The sequence below is a fragment of the Limanda limanda genome, chromosome 12 (assembly GCF_963576545.1).
Source record: "Limanda limanda chromosome 12, fLimLim1.1, whole genome shotgun sequence".
In the NCBI taxonomy this organism is placed as follows: Eukaryota; Metazoa; Chordata; class Actinopteri; order Pleuronectiformes; family Pleuronectidae; genus Limanda; species Limanda limanda.
The window spans coordinates 7754344-7773525 of NC_083647.1; the positions used below are offsets into that span (position 1 = coordinate 7754344).

Below are 19182 nucleotides of genomic sequence, written 5' to 3' on the forward strand. Positions count from 1 at the left end.
ATGACAAAATGTGGAAACTATTTTCACGTACATCACACATCTGTGGATGGATGATGTTATCCATTGGTGGGATCATGATTTGTGGTTCTGTTACTCACTGTTATGTTTCACCTTTTAATACACAATTACCATTTGCACATCATAGACTTTCTGATCAACTAAAGAACCAGCCTCAGGGGCTGCATCTTAACATATGTGATCTTTGACATTTGGAAAGATCGTACAGGATGTGTGCTATTTACATGCATCATGCACGCTTAACCTGGTAAACGTCTGTCATCCACGACAATGTTTCTTTTAAAATGACATAAGAGCGTCTCTAAATGTCCTGAGACTGTCCTGCTCTAATGATGAATGGAATAAAAATGGAAAGCATTGGAAGAAGTCCTCTTCTATGTGTCTTAAAGTGAGCATTAAAAGCCAATAAGCGGTTCCTTAAGACCTTTAACCCATCCTCAGGGTATTCACTTTGTTTTTTGCCCCAGATCAGAAAAAACTGAGGGAGTGACTACTTCGCTTGGTTAGTCACCGGGGAGCTGCAGCAGCATGATTAAACAAGCATGCACTAATCACTAATGGAGCTGCGCTGCAGGATTGAATCAGGACGTCAAAATAATATAAGAACGAGTGAAGGAGGATGATGATGCCACAGGCACAAATCACGTTATTTTTAACTACAGAGCAGCAAATTCATGTTCTTAGTTCAAATTCATTTCCATAAAATCAGGTGGTCACATAAAGTCCAAGGATCTCTAAATAGAGCTCTGTTTTAAAAGTAGATACATGGCAAAGATCGGGGCAGGTGTATAAAGGCATTTTGAAGCTCGGAGTGTTTCCAGGAGCACAGTGGCCTCAATAATTATGTAATGGAAGAAGTTTAGAGCAGCCAGGCTTCCTCCTTTGGCCGTCTGTCCAAACTGTGCAACTGGGAGCAGAGGGCCTTATTCAGAGAGTTGACCTAGAACCCAACGACGCTCTAACAGAGCTTCAGATGTCTGAGATTAGAGAAGCCACTGTAAGGACACAGCACTAAACCAAATAAGGCCTTTATGGTCAAGTGGCCGGACAGAGGACCTTAGACCTTGAGGAAATCCTTGAGAAAGGATCTTGAAGAAAACCTGCTCAAGCAAATAGCCAAGACAACGCCAGAGTGGCTTTTGTATAGGTGTCTGATATCCAGTTGCAGCTTTAGAGTTACCCAAGAAAACATGAGGTTGTAATTGATACCAAAGGAGATTCTACAAAGTACTGAACTAAGAGTCCAAATACGTTTGTATATAACAGATTACAGTTTTTGTTTTTTTAAGAAAGTCTCTGAAAACATGTTCTTACCTGATCGTCACAGGTTATTGAGAAAATGTTAACTGTATTAATTTTGGTTTTAGTAGTATAATATGAACAATGATGAACAGTAATAACAATGAACTTGAAGACTAACTGCTAACTCTCTTTCTATCTTTCAACCAGTGCTCTGGGAGGCTCCTCTGCACTTCATATCCCAGCATTCCCCGGTGGAGGATGCCTAATTGACTATGTCCCTCAGGTGTGCCAGTTACTCACCAGCAAGGTAAAAGTGTTCGCTGTAGCTCACACACTGTTGTTAAATATGCTCTGTATGATGTGTCCCTGTCTTCCCCTCAAATAAGTCATTTAACCATTAGCTTTGGGTTTTTTTTATTACTTCACATTCATTTGCAACATCTCATGTCTTGATATTTTGATTAAGAGCAATATTCTTTACCCTCCATGTGAGTGTGTGACAGGTATGTGAATTATTTATTGCATATTTGTAAGCGTTGGTGCAGGAAGGCATGTGCCCATTGAGGGATGTGTCTGGTAATGTGAGTATGTGCACTCAAGCATGTGTGTATCTGGCCTGTGCCATCGTGGGCGTACTGGCCGACCTCCATAGGCTGTCTGAGCGCTCCCTGGCCTCCGCAGGTTGACAGGTAGATATGCGGTGTAGACACATTGTAATGCCACTTCCCTCGGGAGAATTGCCCATCCCCCACAGTCTCCCATACACACACGCAGATACCCGCCATCTCTCCCTATTCACCTGGACTCTGACCAGCATACTCGGCGTGTCTGGAACACTCGTGTCCCTGGCTGACCTCAATGTCGCTGATTGTTTAAGTCCACCAGTGTCAGAGCGGCTCCCTCCACGTCCCTGAAAGAGCCCCAGCTTGTGTTTGGAAAGGCATGTTGAAAACCAGAGTCAATAACAGATACAGGCAGCATGACACAGAGGAGAAGGAGTTGTTTGCGCATCATGTTACCACCAGAGAGCAAGTGCAAATTCACTTGCTCTCTGGTGGTGACATCTACAACCCACATCACTCATCAGTCCAGCATTGATTTCGAGGTGGGCCACTGGCTCCTTTCAGCAAGTGCAATCAGTGCTATACAATATGCTGTAGCATTGTGAATCATCAGAATCTCGAGTGTATCAGTGCAGCTAAAAGTGAGAAGCACTCTATATTTGAGATTGATAGAAAAAGTGTTTGCCTTTTAGAAATGCCCTTTCCATACGGTATCGCTCATCGAATCATTGATATGGCAACGGATTGGCACTTCAGGTCACCATGAAGCTGTCATTGTTGTACATCATACCTGGATCTTAAACTGTTATTTGTCAATTGTTGTTGCCTCATATTTAGCAAGCAGAAACACACTAAAAGAAATAGTATCACTTGTATAGCATGAAGTATAATTTTTTTTTAACAAGAGTAACCTGAGCTTTGCCAGAATACGCAGAGGTACAGGAGCTGTAAGAGTAATAAAAGACACGGAGCGTTATTCAGCTTCCGCACATCTGATGTTGTGTAAGGTATTTATCAAATGAGGCTGAAGAACGGTAAAGGATAAGAGACATTCTAACATTCCTGGCAAACATGCATGCAGTCTGTGCAAGGACAGGCTGTGCAGTGTTTTTTTTATATCCATTTATCAGTTATTTCCTCCCACTTATTCCAGATGCTCTGATTGTTTTGACAGAACTCCTGCCACATACCTCAGCTGTGAGTGTTGTGGGTGACGGCGGCACCTGGCATCTGCATTACTCAAAAAATTACTCATGGAAATCAGCTTCAGAAGCTAATAGGCCCCTTGGGCATTTCAGTCCTCTCCTCTGCGTGTGATACATACATATATCATTTACTTGCTCACGACAAAGAATCAATCAATCAGACTTCATTGTCATACTTTCTTAGCTTGCAAGTCTTATTTCCTCAGTCAAAAATAGATAACGGATATTTTATCAGTCGCAAGAAAATTAAACTGATGCCAACAGTTTTCTCGTCCTAAACTCACCTTTGCACATTTTTTATAAACTGCAGTGCCTAGAACAAACTGACCTTTTTGGAATGGGCTGATTGATGGCCTGTGGTAATGCTGGTTTCAGATTTCTTTCTCAAACTGCAACCAGATTTTATATTCATTGTTTTTCATAAAAAGAAACAGAATTTCATTGCATGCCGGCTCTTTCAGAGGTCTGTTCAGCAATCAACACCCTTGGACCCACCTTTTGAGGATGTAGACGATTCAGATCAGTCTGAAAATGCACACTGATCAACCGACACTGCCTGCTACAGAGTGCTGGCTGCCTGTTTATTCAAATTGTATTAAATCGCAACAAATTTGACACTGCACTTTCTCAGGCTATTAACAATACACATGCCAAGTGTGAAGCCGATTAAATTAACTGTTCTCAAGAGGTGTATTCCACAGTCAGACAGACCAAGATTGCTGGAATTATTAGATAGATTCCAGACCCTTTACCTTTTTCTATCATAATGTGGAGAATAGTTATAACTTGTAACCTTGTCATTAATCCATATGTAACTGTCAGACAGGGATTTCAGGATTTATTGATACAGGATTCATAATTGTCAAGAAAATTAGTCACTATGTTATCACTCCCCTACTTCTTTCAAATAAAATTATTTTGAGCTATTATTCTTTTATCCATTACGATTTTTCTCCACTGTTTCCTTTTAAACACCCTGTGTGTTAAGCTCATCAGATTCCCAAAGGCATTGATTTTTTAAATGAATTCATAGCGAGATATCAAATCAGCCACTCTCTATATTCTGAAAGCCGGGGGTGGTGTAAATGCGTATGTGACAAGAAGTGAGAAGAGATTTCTTAATCACACAGCAGGAAGCACTTTCAGCATTGTTGCATCACAGTCCCCACCGACACATGCACCAACACAAAAAAACGGATGCATGGGGCGAGGGAGTCATGGGTGTGGGCAGGTTGGAATACCTGCAGAGCAAGATCACCTGTCTTGCATCAATCAAGCCTCCAGGCAGCCAATAGGAGGACTTGGCTTCGAGTCACAGTGACAGCGGGGGCGGGAAATCCTCTCCCAGTATGGGTGTGAAAGTTCACTGATCCACAGTTCCCTTGAAAAAGGAGCACACACTGTCAGTTTAACCAAATAAAAAGCTTATTGAATATGTAACCTTGTAGCTTTGTAGAAAAGCAAAATTTTGTGACCACTGTTCCATGAAAAGCATTAATCAACAGGAGGCGACTGTTTAAGAGCTCTGCAGAGATGTCATACACTTTTCCTCTCTCACAACACACTGTCATTCAAACATGGTTAATGAGTAATCAGCACCATGTAGGAACCCAATACTGCCTGCAGCTCTATCTATATATCCAGTCCTCAAGTGAACTGAATGTTTAGAGCAGGGAGAAATAATCTGTTACAGCAATACAGTACTATGTTATGCGTTATAGAGTCGCTGTCATCATTATAAAATTGAAGTTGACCTCTTTCTGCAGACTGTTAAACTCCTTAACCTTCCAAAATGTAACCCTTTGTCCAAATTATCGCTGTAACTAAATAATAGTTTTAATAAGCACCTCAGTCATTCAGAACTGTAAAAGGATATGCAAATTTTGCATCCAGGTTCCTGTTGCATCACAATCTTAATGTTTGGTAATCTGCCTCTGATACACTATAAGAAACCCTGGCTTATGTATCATATTGTATCATAAAAACCTCTTTCACGGTAAACATCATCATATTATGTTATTGGTTGATAGAAACATACCAGATCAAACCCTCCTTTTTAATATGACTCCTGCCAAATCTTTTATTGTATTTATTAAGATTCAGTTGTCAATATTTACTTGATATAAGCTTATTTTAGTGAAAGCCTTTATCATTTTCTCCCACTATTGGGGCGTATCTTACAACCAACGTTAAGTGATGGCAAAGCATGACATAACTGTCTTTGGTAGTTTCAGGTTGACACAGTTGTACTTTTCCGGCCCCACTTTGTTTAAACAACAAATGCCCTTGCACGCATCTGAACACCCACACCCATGGGTGTTCAAATGCGTGCAAGTTGGTCTTAAAATGAGGTGTGGTCAGGCTCATTGTTAATGCATTGCTTTCTAGAGGCTGCAGAGAGCGATTGTGTGATTGACCAACTAAAACCGGATCCTGGTTTGAAGTCATTGGCAAGTATTTCTCTGGTATTTTAAGGACACATTATCATGATATATATATATGACATGGTATAATGATCTCATATATGCAAGTGCACAACATGTTACACACACACATGACCATTTCCTCTGCAGACAAGTGTTAAGTCCAGCATGGTGCCACTGCATCTGGCTGTGGGAATGGGTGATGACGTTTAGTTCATGTTCCACCCAAAACACACCTATGGTTCATTAAGAGATTAAGCAAATCCTTTTTGAGCCATGCCCCTGGTGCAGAAACACCTTTTTTTCTGCTGTTAAAATAGTAAGAGATTTGGACATGACGTAAAAGCACCTTGTGCTTGGATATTTAAATAGGGCCCATGGTGTCCTCACAGTTACAATCCTGAGATAAGCCACAGATCCTGGCTAGCAGATAGCACAAAAGTCAACCACAAGTTCCATCTTAGCCATTATTCTATTGATAATAATTAGGTACTTTGGAAACAGTGGGATCTGCCACTTAGGATATCTGTCATTGTTAAGTTTAGTGCCAGGCACTTAGATTGTTCCTCCATGGTCTTAATGCTCCAAACAAATAAGAAGAGTGAGGAGAAAACTGGCCCCTAGAACTATTTATCCATGTATTATCCATGAAGGTCGCGGGAGCCAATCCAAGATGACATTGGGCGAGATGCGTTGTACACTCATGATAGTTTGCTAGTCTTTGGAGTGTGGGAGGAAGTCCATTGGACACGAGGAGACTCCACACATAAAGACCCCGGTCGATTCAAACCAGGAACCTTCTTGTACATTACTGCATATTGGGCTCATTAATCATATAGTCTGGATATCTACTTTTTCTGTTTACAGTAATCGGCCATGTGTTCCAGAGACATAGCCTCAGTTTGAGCACTAGTCTAAAGAGTCACCTTCATGGCTGACTGACTGACCTCAGGCCTTCTCACCTGCCTGGGATGCTCAGCGGTGAAGGGAGCCCTTAGCTTCTCCTCTTTGGATAATCATTAATCACTCATCAACAGGCACTAAAGACATGACGGGGGATACATTTTGAATATGTATCTAACTGTTTGAATTCACACTCATTAATGTATTAGTCGTCTCTGTATATGCTCTATTGCATCACAGTAATAACTCCAGCTGGGAAATTCCTGTATGGGGAAATGTTATGATACCATCACAGATAAGGAGCAGTTGCGTTGGTGTCTTATCATTGTAGACAATACAAAAATGTTGATACAGACGAACACAGTTTTTCTTGTTTTCTAAGCAGGCTACTCAACGTGCATGTAGCGCAGAACACATTTGCAAGATTTAAAGTGATAGTTCACCAAAAAAATGTAATCCACTCATTATCTGCTCACCACTGTGCCGATGGAGGGGTGGGGTCCACAAAGTGGACAGACAATGTTATCTGAAGAAGAGGTCACTTTAATTGTATTGGATTCGGGTAAAATGCCGTTAACCCCTGAGACTCCAAACGTGTTTTGTGGACTCAAACACTTCACCCATCCCTCCATCGGCACAGTGGTGGATAGATAATGACTGCATTTTATTTTTCTGTGAAGTATGAAAAAATGCTACATTGAGGCTTTAATCAAAAATATGGAGCAAAATGTGGGAAAATGTTGTACAATTAACACTGTACCCTGAGCAGACCGTCTTTTCTCATTGCATTTGACAGACTCTATGGTAGAGCTTTTAACACCAGCTTATTTGGCTGTCAAGTGGTAAGCTAAAGACTTTGTACTTCTGTGACATTTAAATTCGACCCGCACAAAGGCTGGATGTAATACTGCTTTTGTTACTCTGAGCCGTCTGGTTTTAAAGTGAAAGCAACCATTAAAACGTTCACCTCTGTCAATGCTCTCTTCCTGCCAAGGCATTGTTTACATTCTGGGTAGGTTCAGTCAGAAAGCCTCTCTGCTGGCATCACACAGTGCCAGAGTGAGACAGACAGAGACTGAGTTCAGGGCAACAAAGACCCTGAAACCACGAGGACGGGTGAAAATAAATCAAACCATATTCTAACCATTAATCTCTATTCCTGTGTTTCCAGTAACTTGTCAAAATCTTAAAAAAATCGGTTGCAGCTGTGATGACCCTTTCCAAAAGGTTCACTAGCTGCCCAAAAATGTTCTATTTTATCATTATAATCATCAAGATGTTAAATTATTGTGGTTTGATAGTATGTACCAACAACTACTTTTATTAATAATCAAATTTAATAGATGGGAATATATATATTTGAGAATACAGTGTGGTGTTTGTTTGTTAGTTATGTTTTTGTTTTGTCTGTGTTAGCTAGCAGGTTTACACAAAAACAACTGGAAGGATTACCACGATACTTGGTGGAATGATGTGTTATATGTCGGGAAAGAGCTCAATACATTTTGGTGTGGATCCAGGAATTCCCCATCTCCGAAGAATTCATTAAATCTATGGCGGTAGCAGGGGTGCCTGCACAAAAGTGAACGTCTCCGTCTTGAAAGATACGTTCTTACATGAGACAGCGATATGCACGGCATGCCACTTGCAGGCAAGCACACAACTGCAGCTGAAAATATGAGGTCTGACTTTCTGCGTGGACTGTAACAACTTTATGGACGATAACATGAGCAAGCGTGCTGCAAACAGTGTTCAAATAGTGCTGCACACAGCTATACAATGCAGCAACAGAGCTAAACACCAACTTAAAGATCTCTCATGATAAAATGAAAAGTGTTGTTTTTGTTTGGTTCGTTATGAAACTGGGGCAGGACAAAATACAATATATGTCTGTTATGTGTGTTTGTTTTAGTTTGTTAGTTAGTTAGTAGGGTAACACTACAGGACAGATTACCATGATACTAAGTGGAAGGATACAAAAGAGTCGGCGAAGACCTCAAAAATAGTCACGATCTATTAAACTTAAATGTGGATTCATGAGGAGACTGTTGGGTCTTGGCTGTGTTGTGTGCTCTACAGAACGCCATTCTAGTTTCAGTTTATTTCTACATGGGTAAAATTGTGCTTATCTTGAACCAACCTGATTATTCATCATCTCACTTCAAATAAAAGGATTTGCAATGAATGATCTAGTCACATTTCTGTTGAGCTCTTGTCTGACATCTACTGTGGCTCCTCAAAACATCGTGTACATTTTTGTGGCTGCGTTTCACATCTTTCTTCTGGTATGGTTTTCATGTAAAACTTTCTCATGTGACATGTTTAGTGTTGGATCCTGTTCGTGGTAGAAAAATCTGTTACACATTTGCAGACACGCTTTAATATATAATGTGTTGGCAGCATAATAAACACTTGCCTGTATTTCAACGCACTCTGTGAACCCATTGGTACATTGTGAACTGCAGCATAGACCTTTGGTTCACATGTATATACAATGCATACTCAGATCTGGGTGTGCCACTGATAGGATTTGAATATATAATGGCTCTGACCAGATATACAATGTCTTTGAGAATCATTTTTAAATTCACAAACTTAAACATCGAGTTTGTTTTAGATATACCCTATACCTTATTTACCTCTCTTTCCCTGATATATATGAGCTCCCCTAAGTCTCTACTCATGTTAACGTGTTGTTTAATTTTTCTCCATTTAGTGCACTAACACTTCCTCTTTTCTCTCTATAGGTCCAATATGTCATCCAAGGCTATCACAAGAGAAGAGAGTACATCGCTGCCTTCCTCAGCCACTTCGGAATGTGAGTGAACCATCGAAGGCCACGCTCTCCACCAACATAATCACAACACATAAGCTCTATAAACTGATTCTGCATGTGAATATACAGAATCTGTTGGCAAGGGCCACGATTTTGGGTCTGGAAGCCTAATGGTTCCTGTTTCTTGTTTGAGCAGGCTTCCGTTTGCCGCAGGTAAACACTCCATGTGGAGAGGAAAATAGGCTTTTTTGATTTATCTGCGTTCATATGGAGATATCTTTCCATAGAGATTAGACAATATATCGTCTGGATCTAGAACACATACAAAAATATGGCTGTTTGGGTTTTGTGTGGGGAAACGTTCAACATCTATGATGTAGACAGAAACTAGTCCGACTGCACGGCAAACAGAGGGGTAGAGTCCTGGCCCAGATATCTGCTGCCTATGCTGGAAGCCCCAAAATATTGTCCGTTCCTCCTAGAGGCGGATTCGACGTCAATAGGCTCTGAGATTGACAACACGGTTGTAATTTCCTATGTCTTTTTACCAAAGAGGTGTTAAATGAGACCAAATGACAGAAATTGCTATGTGTGTGTTGCAGGGGGGTGGTGGAGTACGATGCCGAGGGATTCACAAAGCTCACCCTGCTACTCATGTGGAAAGACTTTTGCTTCCTAGTTCACGGTAGGAGAAGTCACAATCACAAGTCACAATCACATTGATTCTGATCGATCTTGATCGATGAAGTTAAATATAACAATCCTCGATTTCTCTTTCTCCGTCTATACGTTTCTGTCTCTCTGTTCCTTTGCTCTTTGTAGTGGATCTCCCGCTGTACTTCCCTAGGGACCAGCCTACCCTCACCTTCCAGTCCGTTTACCACTTCACCAACAGCGGTCAGCTGTATTCTCAGGTGCAGAAGGCGTATCCCTACAGCCCACGCTGGGACGGCAACGAGATGGCCAAGAGGGCAAAGTAAGTAGAGTCTGATACGATAACAATTCCTGCATTTTGGAAGTTAGACCATTTCATTTTTGGATTTAATGTGTTCATTTTAAACCCAACAGAAGGCCATAAAAGGCTCTGTTCCTCACAAAGCCTTTTGCAGTTATGGAATATCCTTGCTCATGATAGTATTTCTAATAAAGGCATATTTATCATGCATTCATTGTTTACCAGAATGAATATGCATTAGACACAGAATAACAGAGTAGGACCTTTTTGTGTGGACTATGCAGCACATGAACTGTGTTGATTTTCACAGCTTTGATTCCACCCTCAGTACACATTAACTGCCCTCACCCTACTAGAGTAAAGCTAGGCGTTGTCTGAGGAGTGAGCACAGCCTGTTCCTGGCACGAGTGACTTCAGTCAACACATTATCTGTTTTACTCACATACCTCTTTCTCATCTTACCTTCTCATCATACTAGGCTTAAATGTCAATGAAACTCTTTAAATTCAGTCTGTCTGTTGGTCCATGGATTTGTCTTCAAGTTTGGCTTTGTAAAGGTTGTTTCAAGCAAAAAAAGAACTAAGAACTAACAAATAGTTTTTTTTAACAATATTAGCTGTTTTCAGACATAAATAAATAGACTTTTCCTTTCACTTACGAAGAATGCAGCAGGAGAGTGTTTCGGGTCAGACGCGTTCACAACAGCAGGAAAACATACGAACACATTCTGGCGAAGGGGGGGGGCACCTGTAGGCAGTAGATGCTCCGGAAATCACATTTACACGGGTGTCGGCCTTAACTGCCAAAAGCTGTGGAATCACGTTGTCTGTGTGACCTGTTTATCTGTGTCATCTACGTATATGACACCTCTTCTTCATCCTGAGATATTTGAATGGTTCCAGATTTTCCTACTTGGCTCGGGCATTGGCGTTCACACATACAGCCCCTCTGGAAAATTTCTGGCAAAATGTCTTGAATTCAGCGTGTGTTCGATAGAAGCTATGGTGACTTTAGTGGAAACTTGTAAGGTAAATCATTGTATATCTCAGTGTTGAGACTGGAGCGCACTAACACACAAACCTCAATACGTACAGTATGTTTTTCTTGTTTTCATCCTTGAGAGTTTAACACTGAGACGTACAGCATCTCATGTATATTTGTAGTTTAACAAGTACAAGACGTTCTGAGTTTCATCTGCGCTCTGATACACACTGGAAGCGAGACTGACGCGGGGACTTTGTTTGACGTTTTGAAGCAGCTGAAACTCAGTTGTTGTCACATTTTCATTTGCTCACCCACCTCCGTCCCCCCCCTCTCTCTCTCTCCCTGTCTCCCACCCAGAGCGTACTTCAAGAGCTTCATCCCGCAGTTCCAAGAGGGAGCCTTCGCCACCGGAAAGCTGTAGTGCTCTCTCTCTCCAGCTAAATGACCTGCCTGGAGAGTTGCCTGAGGGAGTGTGTGTGTGTGAGTGTGTGTCCGTGCATGCAGTTGTAAACCTGCACATGAGCGTGCACAGACTTAACAGTACAGTGAGAGTGACAGTGTGCGTCTTTGCACACAGACGCTGTGAATTCCACATCGTTTGGCCTTGAAGTTATTGCCTCTTAGTCACTACCTTCACTTTTTATTGTACCTGTAGAGAGAAGCCACTTTGCTGTCTAGTCGTCCCAGCACCAAACTCTTTCTCATGAGGATAGTGGATCACTATCACTGGCACCTTCAAGGGCCTTGATTTTGAATAAAATTCTCCATTTCTTTGAAGACTTCAGCTGTACATGTTGTTTTATTGTTTTCTGCCAATATAACCTGGCTTCAAGCTGTCAAACCACTGGGGTTTGGACTCGCAACACTCCATACAGTGGTGCTGCAGTGTGAACAGATGTTTGTTTATACATAAGTTAAACAAATTGTTAACTACACAAAGATTTGTAGTGAGTTTGCTACATCTCTGTTTGCTCTTCGTTCACGTTTGACTCCACCATTGAAAGTTTAAATGATCTGTGTTAGAATGATGTGGGTTTAATTTAATCTAGTCTGAGATGTCAGCAATACTGTAAATTCATGTTTTCTGTCAAAATGTCTATCCAGTAAAGACGTATGTCTCCTCTGACAGTTTGTCCGCTTTTGTTTAATTTTGTTTTGGTCACTGCTAGATCAGGAAATCGCAATGTTAAAATGTGTTTAATAATATAGAAATGCTGGTCATGGCATTTCATATATTTGGGGAATAAAAGATAAAGATGATAAAAAAAAATCAGGCAATTACCATAGACTGTATATAAAGATGTCTCCCACTATCTAACTAGCTTAAACCAAACTTACCAGAAAGCAAACAACAGTGGGACCTAAAATGACATATACCATAGTTTTTTACGTGTACTTTAACTTTTAGTTTGGTCCATGTCCCATCCCTGAACATGGAGGAGGCACGGTTTATTATCTATAATGCAGTCAGCCACTAGAGAGCGATTGAGACGCGGCTCTTTGAGGAGCTGTCATGTCATCCATGTTTATATACAGTCTATGACAATGACCAATATCATTAGAATTCATCACCTGGGAACCATGAATGTTTGTCTTTAAGATAAAGATATTTCAGGTGGATGAGTGAAAGATTTGACCTACTGGTGGCACATGATGTAAAGTCAAGAGATCACCAAAGTCATGAGGCTTTATTCTCTGGGGACCACAGATGTCTGTTCCAAAATGTAATGGCAATGCATGCAATTGACAATGTGGTATTTCGGTATGAATTGAATTGAGGGACAGACCAACAGACGCGGCTATCCACAAGCCACGGAGCTACTGCGGCTGAGAAAAGAGAGTGGTGTACTCCACTGAGTGAAACACAAAACGTTTTTCAGAGACACTATTTATTTTAGTGCTATCTTACTATTACAAATAAGGCTAGAATAAACACTTTATTTAATACACCAATGTATTTATAAACCATAAAGATGATGTCAATTGGTAAAGGACTGTTTTTGAAAGACCCTAACGTGTGATGTGGAGCCACAGCACAGAGAGTGTGTGTGTGTGTGTGTGTGTGTGTGTGTGTGTGTGTGTGTGTGTGTGTGTGTGTGTGTGTGTGTGTGTGTGTGTGTGTGTGTGTGTGTGTGTGTGTGTGTGTGTGTGTGTGTGTGTGTGTGTGTGTGTGTGTGTGTGTGTGTGTGTGTGTGTGTGTGTGTGAACATTCCCATGCATGGATGTGCACATGCATGTGCTTGAGCAAGGCAGTGTGTGTGTTTGTGTGTGTGTGTGCGTGCGTGCTTGTTTTCATCATTAAATATGAGGGTCATAGTTAGGGGTCCTTCCTCGCCTCAGGCGCAGCCCTTTGCTATATTTATTGTTGGTAAAGCAGCAACTGTCAAGTCTAATTGAGAACTATAGGGTGAATGTATCTGGGGCATTTAATAGCATCAAGGCTCTTAATAAAATAATTAAAAAGCAAGATTCTTTTTGTCTTTTTCACTGCCCCACTCCATGTTTCTTGCTCTAACCTTTCCCGACCTGCTTTCAAAACATCTCGGTTGTCAGCCACGGGACGAGCCGCTCTCATTTCGGAGAGCTGCAGGGTTGCTGGAGAGGGAAAGAGTTCAGAGCAGGGGTAGCGGGATGATGGGTAGCATCTTTAACAAGCATGAGCAAAGAATAGTTTAACTCGACAGTCGAGTCTAGACATCGCAACTCCTCACCCAAAAGGTACCAGCTGATTTTCCAACGGTAGCGAATCTTAACAGGGTTCAAACCACTTTGTGAATCTAAACTCACTAAGTCTAAATTTACATTGTAACACAAAAGAGAAATTGAATCATTTTCTTTAAAGTGAAGCCTTAAGGATTCCACTCAAAGCACAACATGACATTGCAGTGTGTGAAGTGTGCCAACTTGGGCTGCGAACGTATTCAGTCCTGAACTTTCCCCCGTCCTTAACGTTGACCCAACTTGACATAAGCCCTTTAAGTAACTTGAGAACAATTCCTTCCAAAGTGGCTTAAACTATGTCACAGTCGCGATGTTCAAGTCACATTTCCGTTAGCCTCCTCCCTCCGAGGTGTCTGCACCCAGACGTGGCTCACCTTTACACGCTTTTAAGCAACTTAACACGGATTTATCCGGCGTAATGATCCTGTGAAGGTGCTGCTAAAGGTACCTTTTGAAGATGCATTTCTCAGCCCCCTGAATCACAGTGCAGAGGTCTGCCAACCCTCCGAGCTAATACTCCAAATCCACTAATCCAGCCGTCTTTAGGAGATCTCAACGGCAGTCGGATGGAATAATTAAAGGCTGGAATAATTAGCTCGGAATCTGTGGACGGGGGATGATTAAATTGATGAGGGTGGAGGGGGTTTTATCGTGGTCAGGCTGAGTTCACGCTTCCCTGGACCAGGACTCGATTTGAGGGACGATTAAACATGGTCATTTTCCCTCGGAGGATGAAACGGACGATTGAGTTTTGTTTTAGATTAATTTTTCCCTCTCTCCAGCATTGCTTGAGGTGAGACTTCCATCTCCACCCTCGACGTGCTGGTGGAGGAACAGCTGACCTAACACAAGCTAGACAAAGTAATGATTGTACAACGGAGGGCGCGGGTCTGATGCTGGCAGGAGCCTGACATGCTCCTCGAGCAGGTGTCCTTAGCTCAAGGGAGCTGGCAAACTTGAACCTCAGCATTAGATTAACATTAACTGCTGTGGTGACAACCCTATAAGCAGCCAGCTCGGAGGCAGTAAGGACCTGCCAGCCCCGAGTACTGACAAGTGTGTGAAACAGGATCACTTAAAGCTGAGCAACGAGCACCTTCCCGCTTTGGGCAATAACCCCGGAGTTAACTCTCGGCATCACTCACCCAGCTGAAGTCGGGGCGAGCCGCCAGAAAGTTTTTGAAGAGTCGGAAAAGTGTGTCGAAAGTGGACGAAGCTGCAGGCGCCGGTGCAGAGAGGAAGACGGGGACGGAGAGTGATTGAAAACCCTGAATCATCACCTTGTGAACTGTCATGGTAAACAGCAGAGAAGGTGAGGTAATCACCGGGGGAAACAAGGAGGATCCAGAAAAAAGGGCCTGAATATGTCACAGAGCAGTAACGGCTGCATCATCCTAGACTGTTTATTCTCCTGTTGTCCGAATCGCCTGTCAGCACCGCCTGATTCATCTTTTTTTTTATATTTCATACAACGCCTTTTGGATTTCACATCCTCTCCCAGAAAAAGACAAAAGACAGAAAGTTAGCCGAGCGGAAGAGGAAGGAGTGGCTGAGATCCCAAACTCTTAGCTTGGGGTACTTTCTGTTTTTTTTTTCTGTAAGTACAAATTCAGAGTGACATATGGGGGGTTTTCTGGAGGGATGGGGCTGAAGAGGAGTGTGTACGTGCGTCTGAAGGGTGGATTTTCCGAGGCTAGGCAGCGTTTGCGACACGGCGTAGGGTTGTTGATGCGAGCCATGTTGAGGATGATGGAGCTGAGAGGCTTAACTAATTTTGGAAAGAGAGAGCAGGAGGAGGAGGAGAGCGGAGGGGGGATTTGGGGCCTTTTGTTACCGGCTGTTTGATCTGGGAATTTGAAAAAAAGAAAAAAAAAAAAAATGGCCCAGAGATGTCGTTGAAATGAGAGAATTACTTCTTGGGTCCCTCACTCTTCCTTTTTTTTTTTTTTCTTTTTCTTTAACCAACTCCAGTAACGCGGGAATTCTAATACACTCCAAGTCGATGAGGCAGGTACCCCCCCACCCCCCCTCTCCTTCTCCCCTTGCTTATACAGATAATAACTGGATCTCGCTAAACCTTGATTGTTAATTGCTAATTACTCCTCGTACACTCCGCAGCCGGGAGAGAGCGTAGCTAAGCTGATCGGATGAGTCTTTGCTCCGGATCTTGTCGGTTTCTCCCCGTTTTTGTCTCTGGTGTTGTCGAGGCGTTCTGGAAGGTCTCTTGTTTGTCGGCTTTCGACAAGATAAAGACAGATTTGTAGTCGAGGAGTGGGGAGGTGGGGGGTGTCACTCCCCCCCCTCGTTTCCCCCTGGGTGTGATCAGAGGTACTTGATTTAAACCTTTCACGCGGTTTAAGCCAAAACACATCCCGCAGGTGTTTTGTTCTCTTGGCCTCGGTTCAGTCTTGCGCGATTGTCTTCGAAAACAGATGAGACTCGATTTGCTTTTAAAAATACTCAAACTGGCACCGGGTGTTTGCCAGGGAGAAGAGGATTCAAATGTTTAATGGATTTAAAGGTAATGTTTGGCAGCCACTACTCATTTAAAGAGAATTATCTCACAATCACTTTAGGGTTTTTCAGGCGAGTAGCATTGAGACCAGACGTGTTGAATACATTTTTTCAGTGTTTACTCACTTCATTTACTCCTTTTGTCGTGTGTGTGTGTTCTTTTACTCCTTCGCGGTCTCTGCGGTCTCCTCTCATCCCCCCAGATTCCTCCCTCTCTTTCCCCCCCCCCGCTCCCTCCACCAGCTACCTGAGGAGCTGTCAGTCTGGATTGCCGCGCTGTCGGTTCAGCCTGTCAGGATGAGAGACGCGTTCTGATCAGCCGCGGACACTGATAGACCTGTCAGGTGGGATGACAGCCCCGAGTGAAGACATGCGCAGACAGGTACATGTAATGTGACAAGACTCTTTTCCTCCCTCCGCCACAACCACCACCCCTTCCCTTCACTTTGTCCACCACCACCCCCCACCCGCCCAATCCAAAAAATAAATATCCATGCGTTGGACGTTGGAGGAGTGCATGAGGGATGAGCATGTTTCCTGACGAGTTGAGGGAAACTTTTCTTTTGAAGCTGAGTGGATGTGATGCAGCCACGTGATGAAGTTCGGCCAGGGCATCAGCTTAATGTTATTTCTGCACAAGATTATATTAGTTGTATCTGCAAATTACATTTCGACAAATAGACACTCTGTATGTAGCTGAAGAAAATCTATTTCGATATAGAAACTTTACCACTCTCAGTGTTTGAAAAATCCAATTTGTGCCTCACTGAGGAATCACAGATTGTTCTATTCAGATCATTAGCTCATGAACTTTAGCTGTAATTGTTAAAGAAGCATGTGAGGTCCAACTGATTCTAAGGCCTGGTGCACACTAGAGGATTTTCCACTCTTAAGATTTAACTGACTTTTAATATCATTATCATCAGACGATTTGGCCAGAATGTAACACCACACACTTCCGGAGACAAGTTATCCCACAGAAACATGATTTTTCTTCTGTTTTCGTTTATTTATCACAGTAGGCAAACAACTTTAAGGTGCATTACTGTCGCCCTCTGAACTGGAGTGTGGAAATCTTACGTGATTAAACGTGACTTCAGAAGAAAAACAATTGTCAGCTGGCTGCACATTTGGCTGTTTGGATTTGCAGCCAAAAAAAACAAAAAAAAGAGAATATAAACTATGGGTGCATGGCATGGCTGAGAGGGCGGAATAAGCTTTAGAGCTGGAGGTGATCAAAAATCAGCCCGAGTATCCTCTAGTGTCCAGCAGCCCTAATCAAACTCCGACTCTATTATTAACCTTCAGACAGTTGCGGCAGCTGATTTCTGAATCACTTAACAGGATGGACACAAACTAGTTTCTTATAAAGAGATTAGTTGTTACTAAAAAGTCAAGACATGCTTACAGCCTGGTGCAAAGACTGTGTATAAAGAATTTGCACAATGGAGATTGGGGGTGGAGCCAGGTATCAAGGTCCCGCCAATACACGCGCTCAACCAATCATGATTCAGTCTCAGCTGTCATCCTGTTTTTATAGCATCGAATAAATAATTAAAAACCAGTTAGTAGAAAAAATATATTGAACGCTGCCATCTTGCTGTGATGATGTCATTTACACATTTATTTGTACATTAGCGACTAGGGGAAGCGTCCTAACGAGGCCCTGTACATGAGTTCAACCAATTACAAGCCAGCCTGCTGCTGTTAATCATGACCTTTCACCCCGTGTTTTTATCATCAAATACATAACTAAAACCAAACAAAACATATCATCATATGTGTGATTTAAGCGTAAAAGATGAAAACCAGCATGACCCAGCATTTAATATTGATGTACAGCGATGTTTTTTTAAATCACGTTACCCCTTTAAAAACAAAAAGATTTGGTGATTACATTTAAATCTTGCAGCTCATGATAGTACATTGACTGTTTGCTTACAGATATTTTCATATTGCATTTACACATTACGTAAGTCCCCACAAGCTGAGACAAGTTTTATTGTTGCAACTGAATTTTATATTACCACAGAGCTATTTAGAACAGAGCTATGTAAATCGAGTAACAATATTGTGCGTACATGATGCATATGGCCGAATAAAGTTTAATCAATTGGAAAACCGAACACCAACTAACACATTTGAGCCAGGTAGTGTTATTTCAGCATAGATGTACTGTGTGCCTTATGTATAATGTGAATTTGGAGGTTACAGTTCACACACACCATACACTGTATACAGTCTATAAATACAATCTGTGACAGTGGTCTGGAAAGTCCTGGGTCCACTAAGAAATGAATCCTGTCATACCAGCATGAAAAACACACTAAAGAAAAACTAAGCAAAATGTCCAACTTTATTTCAAGAAAATTAAAGTTGATTTACCACCCTGAATGGTGGTGGTTCAGTCTCTGTGCTCTGCTCTCCTGGCAGCAGTCTCGCTCTTTAAGTGCATCCTCACATCAGTGCTCAGTGACAGCTCCACCACATCAGCTCTCACCCGCATCACAACATCTGCACATCTGTAAACTGTTGACCTCTTGTCTGCTCCTTTCGGCCTCAGCGGGACATGTCCCCGAGGACTGTGGGTAAAAATACATAAAAAGAGGTACAATACGTCCATGCAACAAATGAGGTAGGGTGAGTGAGGGTGGGAGGAGGAGGAGGAGAGGGGTGGGGGCTGGGGGCGGGGGGGGTAAACAGCGGAGGTGGTAGTAGGAGGGTGGGGGATGGCTCGTGCCAAGTGACACAAACCCCCCTTGGCAGCCTAATTAAATTTTCCACTTTTCCACACTCACATTAAGCCTCCATCGAGCCGGAAGGAATGGACGCACCGGAGGAGTCCACCCCAGGAAGAAGATGGCCCAGCACCCCCCCC

At 42.4% G+C, this 19182-nt stretch overlaps 1 protein-coding gene across 1 annotated transcript in view; it reads left to right on the plus strand.

Moving 5' to 3' along the window:
* The window catches only part of babam2 (BRISC and BRCA1 A complex member 2), a 77343-nt gene extending 65148 nt beyond the window's left edge, over positions 1 to 12195 (plus strand). The window contains exons 8-12 of the mRNA XM_061082822.1: positions 1468 to 1567; positions 9102 to 9172; positions 9733 to 9815; positions 9953 to 10106; positions 11427 to 12195. Coding sequence (XP_060938805.1) covers positions 1468 to 1567; positions 9102 to 9172; positions 9733 to 9815; positions 9953 to 10106; positions 11427 to 11490 — 472 coding nt within the window. The 3' untranslated portion in view covers positions 11491 to 12195. The remainder of the gene's footprint in view (positions 1 to 1467; positions 1568 to 9101; positions 9173 to 9732; positions 9816 to 9952; positions 10107 to 11426) is intronic.
* Positions 12196 to 19182: the final 6987 nt, after the last annotated feature.